General features: G+C 34.3%; 1 protein-coding gene across 2 annotated transcripts in view; it reads right to left on the bottom strand.

Annotated features, from left to right (window-relative positions):
* Window positions 1-188: 188 nt before the first annotated feature.
* LOC111055197 overlaps window positions 189-8,138 on the bottom strand; it is a 58,217-nt gene continuing 50,267 nt past the window's right edge. For both annotated transcript variants that reach the window (XM_039441912.1, XM_022342362.2), the window contains exons 2-4: window positions 4,360-4,639; window positions 1,959-2,090; window positions 189-384 (exon numbers count right to left, since the gene is read on the bottom strand). In XM_039441912.1, coding sequence (XP_039297846.1) covers window positions 225-384; window positions 1,959-2,090; window positions 4,360-4,639 — 572 coding nt within the window. In that variant the 3' untranslated portion in view covers window positions 189-224. The remainder of the gene's footprint in view (window positions 385-1,958; window positions 2,091-4,359; window positions 4,640-8,138) is intronic.

Genomic DNA, 8,138 nt, shown 5'->3' with positions numbered 1-8,138 from the left:
TTGTCGTTTTTCACAGTAACAACTTACAGGGTATCTTTTTCAGTATTAATATTTATTTTTTATGCGAGTAGAGTAGGTACTGGTTTATTTCTAGTAGCCTAAATAATTCGATGAATGAATAGGCTTCTACTATACATTTGAATTTACGAGTAACCTCAAAATTCAGTTGAATGAATAAGTCACTTGGAAACTTTTTCCTTGTATTTAATTGACATTTTTCAACACTATCCAATCGAGTTGCTCTTGTAATATTTAACCTGTTTTAGGGAATCATTGTCATTGTTTTCACTTGGTAAAACCGTGGTGCATTGTGGGTACAGCTGCCTGCAATCCCTCCTCTCTGGTGATCGTGGATCGAAATCTCTGTATTTTGCCAAATTGCTTCTGAAACAGAGAAAATATTCAAAGTATCAAACAAAAGCTTCATCCCCAAATCAGTTTCTTAATAATAGAGCCTTCAGTTATTAAGTAGGTATATTTCCTTGATAGTTATACTCGTCCACACTCACCCACACACACATCGACACATGCATGATGATTTCATAGAAACTGAGAAAATATTCCAAAATATTACACAAAATCTTCATCACCAAATCAGTTTTTCCAGTCTATTAGTTTTTCCGTCCTCATCCACCAACTAATATACTACTTGGGAACACAATAAGCTTCGGTTGACGTGTGGGGTTCTTTGAACCTTTGGATCCTTGAATCCGTCCCTTCAAAAACAATAAACAATCCTCACCCACACACGCAAACATGATGATTATGGTTGATAATAGCGCTTGAAGGGCTACTATAGGCCTACCTTCAACGCTCAGTTGTAGGATATCAAGGATCAAGCTTCAAGAAATTGATGAACTACGATAAGAAGTTCAGTTACGCTTTTGCCCAAATATGCTACTAAATTTGGTCGAGGCATATTCAAACATTCTAAAATTATAAGGGTTGAATTAATGCTGATAATAGATTAATCTGTACCACCCATCTACTAAAATACACTGCATAAGAAGTAGCACTGATATGATAGGGGACCGGGAGTTCGAACGCTACTGCTTCCGTGTTGAAGATCAGATGATAGAGGCTGAGTGCCTAATTTTTAATTCGAAAATATACTACTTAAAATTAATTTGTTTGATTTTTTAAAATAAGCACGAACACTAGCGCTTCCATGGGGAATGTATGAATTTTTTTGGGAAAAATTTTGCCACCAGATATGATTTTTCAGCTACAGTGTCTATAAATAAAGTAATTATATATTATAGTATCTGTATTTTTCAACTAACTTCTGTTCAATGTTGAATGAAAAAGACTGAGAAATTGTCAAAAAAAACCACTGATTTATTGATAATTAGAAAGACCATTTCGGTTATTACACCATTGTCAATCTCTGATGAACTCATAATTACCACAATATCAACTTCTCAACTACACAAAAAGTAACTTCTGTTCCCCTATAGATTAATACAAACTGACTGTTAAGCTGGGCTGAGCCCTCGACTTATTGTAAGAAGAAAATGAGAACTTCAAAGTGGAGTTCAAGCTAGTGGGGTCTGACGTAATCCGTCCATATGACCAAAAACTATATAACCAATGCGTTATCAATCTGTATTGTCAGGGCTTGTTTGAAATTATTAGCCTAGTTTGCCTCAGCAACCACTGCTGCTTCTTTCAATCTACGTGCAACTTGATAATATTAAACAGTTGGCTACTGGTCTTACAAATTTCCAATATACAAATTCATGCGCTCTCATTCATTAAGTGTATTTTTTTGAACAGATTTTTCTTTCACGAAGTTAGTGAGACTCAGCCCCACTAAATTATTGATGATCTCAACAAGCCATAGAAGTATTGGAATTTCTCAATCACAATAATTACTTTATTGTTAAGTCTTTATACAGGAAAACATTGGTTCACTTGAAAACGTTATCCCTATAATTACACTGTAAGTAATATCTTACCCTAGCAGCTGCAGTGCATATTCAAATATTCGATTGCCTTTGGCCTCATTGTCAGCCAAACATACGAATTTCTTCCGGCATATATCATCCTCGATGCCAAACATTCTGAAGCTCATGTCCATCACATCAATCCTGAAAAATTGACATTCTATTAATCATTTTCCATCTATCAATCTCTGGATAGAGCAAACAAATTATAGTATGTTATTCCTCGCATCAGTCAACAATAAATTAACTTGAAAATGATAAATTATTGACTTAATAATTTTGTATCCCTTAATACTATTGTCTCATTTCCCTCGCCTGTATACGAATTTCAATGTCTCTGTTCCTCCTTCAGCAGCTTCAAAGCTATATCCTATCTAGAGATAATATTCAGATATGCTATTGCTTCACTTCCATATATCATTGAAACTTTCAATAAAAATAAAACAATATCATTATATTGTCAAAAACATGACAATACACCAGCACAATAACATTACATAGAGAAGAAGATTTACTTGAGAAAATATTCAAATTCACTGCTCTATCACTTAGGGCCGGTTTCCGAGCTCGGGATTCATGTAAGTTCTATAGTGAGGTCCACGTTATAATGACAGTATATGATCAACTTTGGTTTTGCTATCCTTGTCTATCATTCGACAAAGCCGGTGGTACTATCCTTTTCTAGGTCCACAACGGTGACAATTATGTTTTTGACAGTGTATAAATATAATTTATTAATGCAGAGAATCAGCATCACTATTCTGCTATCTTTATCCACTGCCATTATAACGTGGACCACACTGTAGACTTAAAACAGCTGAAGTCAGAAAATTGACTTTCCGAAACGGGGCGTAGTCGTAGTCCACGTTTAAATTAAATGTCGAAAAACTTGAAGCACAAAATAAAATATTTTGACTTATTTAGGAATGTTTCATTTTCGTCAAGGAAAATCGTTTCCAATTATAGAAATGAGAAAATAAAGATTAAATACGACTACGCCCCGTTTCGGAAAGCCAATTTTCTGACTCAAAAGCTGCGTTTACACCGGAGTTAATAACACAAGTTTTTAACATTTTTGTTATCAACTGATGTTAATTACAAAAATTAATAACATCATGTTGTGTTGCGTTTACACCGGAGTTGATAACATGAGTTATTAATAAAAAGTTGTCAACTTGACAGAATCGACAAAAAATTCTCTTGAAAAAAGTTGATAAGTGTTTTCAACAGAAATTTTCTTGTTATTAACAAGATTTATGTTATTCATCGAGACTCGGTAACTTTTGTTAATGACAGGCTACTATCTTCCCCGCAACCCGCTCGCCCAGCATCCCTACCCTACTACTACAGCTGTTCCCTAATAACTACAGCTGCAGACAAAACACGTGACAAAGTATTAACTTTTGTTGATAACAAAACTAGCAGCGAAAAGAAAATGTTATTAACTTATGTTGAAAACTTTTGTTTTAAACTCTGGTGTAAACGCATTATAATTTATTTACATTAGATCAGATGAAGATCATTATTTTAATGATCACACACATGTTTCAATTCAGATTTGAAGACAATTTTTTGCTTTTTATTCCGGCTGTTATATCATATGAATAGTCTCGTTAAATGAAATCATATGGAAGTCAATTATATTGATAACAAGATCTTGTTAATAACAAGGAATTTTCTGTTAAAAACATGAGTTATTAACTTTTGTCAACAGAAATTTTCGTCGATTCAGTCAAGTTCATAACTTTTTGTTGATAACTCGTGTTATTAACTCCGGTGTAAACGCAGCTTAACTGTTTAAAGTCTAGAACTTAGCTAAATCCCGAGTTCGGAAACCGGCCCTTAAGTTATTACTTACTAGTAGTTCTGTGAACAGTAGACCTCGCGCAGTATTCTCATCCACAAGTACCTGATTGAACCTATAGACCTTATGGAAATACAGCAATAGACTGGCTTCTCCACACATCTGTGTACCTAATCACTTGGCAGCTGATTTATGATGAATATTCTATAGTCTGATTTTTACTCTAATATTGGGGTATGAGGTATGGGGTATTGAGGCTCCTTTTCCCTTTTATATTATCCTTGAAATGCAAAATTTCCAAAAAAAAACCTTGTATATACGTCGACGCGCAATTAAAAAAGGAACATACCTGTCAAATTTCATGAAAATCTATTACCGCGTTTAGCCGTAAATGCGCAACATCATAAACATTTAAACATTAAGAGAAAATGCCAAACCGTCGACTTGAATCTTAGACCTTACTTCGTTCGGTCAATTATTATTGCCTTGCTATACTTCTCCAGATGTAGTAATTATACAAAATCCTTCAAAAGTTGACAAATAATTAAAAATCTTCCAAAAATAAGGATTTAAAATTACAAAATTGATGCCAAAAATTCATAATCTCACCGTTTATAGAGCGAGTCAAAAATGCTTGGACTGTTGGATTTGCCCCGGTATATCTCGAAGCTGTTGTAGTCGGGGTTGTAGGTGGAGTAGGCTGAGAAAGCGGCAACACCGGGCGGACAGGCCACTCCGAGGCTGCTGCATGTGATTGTGCCAATGCCACCTAACAGCTTCGAGATCAGAGCCACTATGAAGAAGGCGGTGATCAGCGACAACACTATCTTGAATTTTATTATTCCAAGCGCTGCCAGTAAACTTGTCAAGCCACTCAATCCTCCTTGCACTGTAAATGGAGGAATAATATGAAGGCTGTGAAAATTGTTATAAGATATAGCCTACAACGAAAATCAATTAAAGATAAATAAATACAGACTAATGATTTACAGATCAGATTTGTAGTGAGCAGCCTACTACAATATACAATAGTCAGGGGTGAACCCCCAAGTCCATGGATGAACCCCCTCCAAATTTAGAAAACATCCAGCTTCCACCCCTCCCCTAAATTGGGAACTGTCAAAAAACTCCCAGTAGTCATTTATACACTGTTGACATTTTTGGGACACCCCCCCCAGGAATTTCAAGGACAGTGTTTACGCGTCCACCCCCCCCCCCCTGTGGGCACCCCTGCAATATATTAATGAATGTTCAAGTAGTATTTGTAATAATTATCGATAAAGAGAGCAAGAAACCAAATCTTCTTCAGTGTGTCGGAAATTATTTTGCAACAAAATACTCTATTCATTTCTCACACAGTACTGTTATGTATGTATATACTGCAAATGTCTGTATATAATACCAATACAAGTGCATAATATGCACCTGTGCTTAGTAAGGTAGATACACGCGAATGTGCAGAATTTCAGTAAAAAGACGTAGTATTATAATTTTTAAAAAAACTTTTTAATATAACATACAAAAATTTTCAAGTCTTTTTTGTCACCCCGCGAAAAAGAAATCTTGAAAATGGATTGAACATCCGAAACTATTTGTTTTTGTATTTTATATTAAAAAGTTTTTTACTAACTTATGGTATTTTTTTTAAACTAGTCTGATTCTTATCAAATTCTATTTATCTTAATGAGTAGATTTACGTTAAAACTCCAAAGGAAAACAAAGATGCATAGTAATTAGTTTTATGAGATTGAGTTTCTTTTGGAGCAATATTAGAAAGTTTTGGAAAATGGTCATTGTTTTTGAACGGATAGTATTGAACTCTAGTGGCTTCCACCGACAGGTGTAAGTTCTGTTGGAACTCTATTCAAATCTCACTCAGCATATACTGCAAACTGCTAAAAGTGAAAACACAGCATCTCTCTCGAAGAAACTGGGCATCCCAGATACATTTCTCTCAAAATGTTATTCTGCTTCTTTTCGAAAAGTGAATTTCGAGCTGTATGAGCAGTAGCATAGTCAACTGGCCGTAATTCTTGAGCAATAATTATTTTAAAATTATTGAAATTCAAATCAAATTAAGGCTAGCGGATTGAGCCTGCCAGAGCCTATAGGAAGTGCATGAATGGCTACGGTGTACTGAATCAAATAAAGTGAAAAGTCGAATTCAGAAGTGAGAAAGTTTTCTTCAAGAGAGAGGGTAGCTACTGTGAACTTCAGTAACATGTGCTCTGGATTACACTTGCAAGTGTTCCCTCTATGGGAATTTTTGCATACCCATGACAGTATAAGAGAGAGAGAAAGAAATAGAGAAGTGGGAAATTCAAGTGGGGCAACCGAGCGAGAGATATTGATATTGATTGCTGGTTAGACAACTTTCTTCACAAGGATATTATTGAAGATATCAATATACGATTATGCTGGTTCAGACCATAGTTCTTCACAATCAAACATTAATAATTTTTTCAACTCTTATGAAGATTATCTACATAATTTTTAACAAAATAATAAGTAATTATCCTATTTTTCATATTTCCTGGACATAAGGAGATTGTATTTTAAACCAATTTTCACCCAGTGCAAAGCACGTGTTATATGCTAGTTTAAAATGAAGATATCGATTGTCAAATAGTGTATACATTTTGTAATACCACTCTAATTAAGGCAAGTGAAGTCCTAAAAATCTTTACATATAAAAGGTTAACTTTGAACCTATTGTTTCGTGGATTTTGAATCCCCTATTTACACGGTTCCTATGTAACATTTTTTGGACATTGGACCTGTTAGTCAAATTAAAACTTTTCCGTACAAGAAGTTTTCAAAAAGTTAAAGAATAATAAGGAGTTAAATGCCTGATCAAGTTTTCAGATAACTTCTAAATTTCTCCCTTCAACTTCTGATTAAACCTTTATTGGCCACTGTTGAAACACTCCGATTCTCAGCATAATTCCAAAAATACTCACGGCCATTTGAAGAAGATTCGTATCACATTAAAGTGGATTAGTAAATTGGTATGACTTTGCTTGGTGGGGAGACCCAGGCATGATGGTCCCACCTCGCTTGATATAACATTTAAGCCGTCAATGGACCTTACGACTGTCATACTTCAGCCGGGACCAACAATGCTCATCCGATAAGACGGGAGTGACCTGGTCAAAAACTTTTGGTGATGGGCGGGTTTGAACCCGGGATCTCTAGGCTGTTACGCAATGAAATGGAATGTGATCACTCATAAAAGATACAAGATTATAAATATTAGATGAGGAGAGTATTGCTATCAAAAATAAAATTATCTTGCATCAACAAAATTGTATCAATATATTGAAGGCAAATCATGGCTTTTATATAAGGAATCTGTATCTTCAATCTTTTCCGGTTAAGGCTGTGCGAACGGCTAAAAAATCTTTTTACTGGTTATATTTTTGAAGGTTTATCGATTTGTATAACGTTATCAATATGGAAATATATTCTCAGAAACATTTACTTCCGTTTATATTATTTTTTGATATCTGAGTGCCTTACGTTTAAATTATTGAAACAGATAATTTAAAATTCAGCAAAGAGATTATACATTCATGAAATGAAGCGGATACATTCTCCATGATATTGTTGATTGATTAAAGAAACATTTCTCAAAACATCAATTTTTGCAAAAGTTATTCCATTTTCAGATATTGATGTTTTCTGAAAAAATCTTCATTTAATCTTTTTCAAAAATTTTAACCTTGGGCGCTTATATCTCAAATAATAATAATCGGATGAAAATGTTTTTCCTGAGAGAATGCTTTTATTCTGATAACCTAATAGTATTAAAATCGAGTACGGTAACTTTAATAAATATTATCAGTGAAAAGTTTTTTTAGCCGCTCGTACAGCCTCAATGAACCGCATTGGTTGAAAGGCCGCGTGCACAGCCTTTATTGCAATAACAAGAATACCTTTCTCAAGGAATATTATTGAGGCCTTTATATAGGAAAGTGGTAACATAATTTGAAACATCGAGAGATTATAAAAACTCTGTACTTTCATGAATTATTGCACCTAATTCATGAAAAATATTGAGTAATAATCATCACATATTGAGTTGACTGTTCTCATATTCATCGGTCAGTTGGTAGAGATTTTACTAGAAGCGGTAGATGCTATTAGATGATAACATTTTAAAATATTTTTCTGTGTAAATTCCTCAATACTGACATTTCTAATTCCTCAGTTCTTACATGCTACTTACTTGGCAACCGCACCATGAAGCATGAATATACAACCTTTTCACAGAAATAATTAATGCAACAGTGATCTTTCTTTACGATATCCAAAACATTGAAAAGATGTACGGCATTCAACTTCTTTCTTCTTCGCTCTATGTTTAATATCGAAAATCAATCATAACT

This window comes from Nilaparvata lugens, chromosome 1 (genome assembly GCF_014356525.2).
Source record: "Nilaparvata lugens isolate BPH chromosome 1, ASM1435652v1, whole genome shotgun sequence".
Classification (NCBI taxonomy): domain Eukaryota; kingdom Metazoa; phylum Arthropoda; class Insecta; order Hemiptera; family Delphacidae; genus Nilaparvata; species Nilaparvata lugens.
Note: the sequence above shows the minus strand (reverse complement) of the source record. Positions and strands in the feature narration are given on the sequence as shown.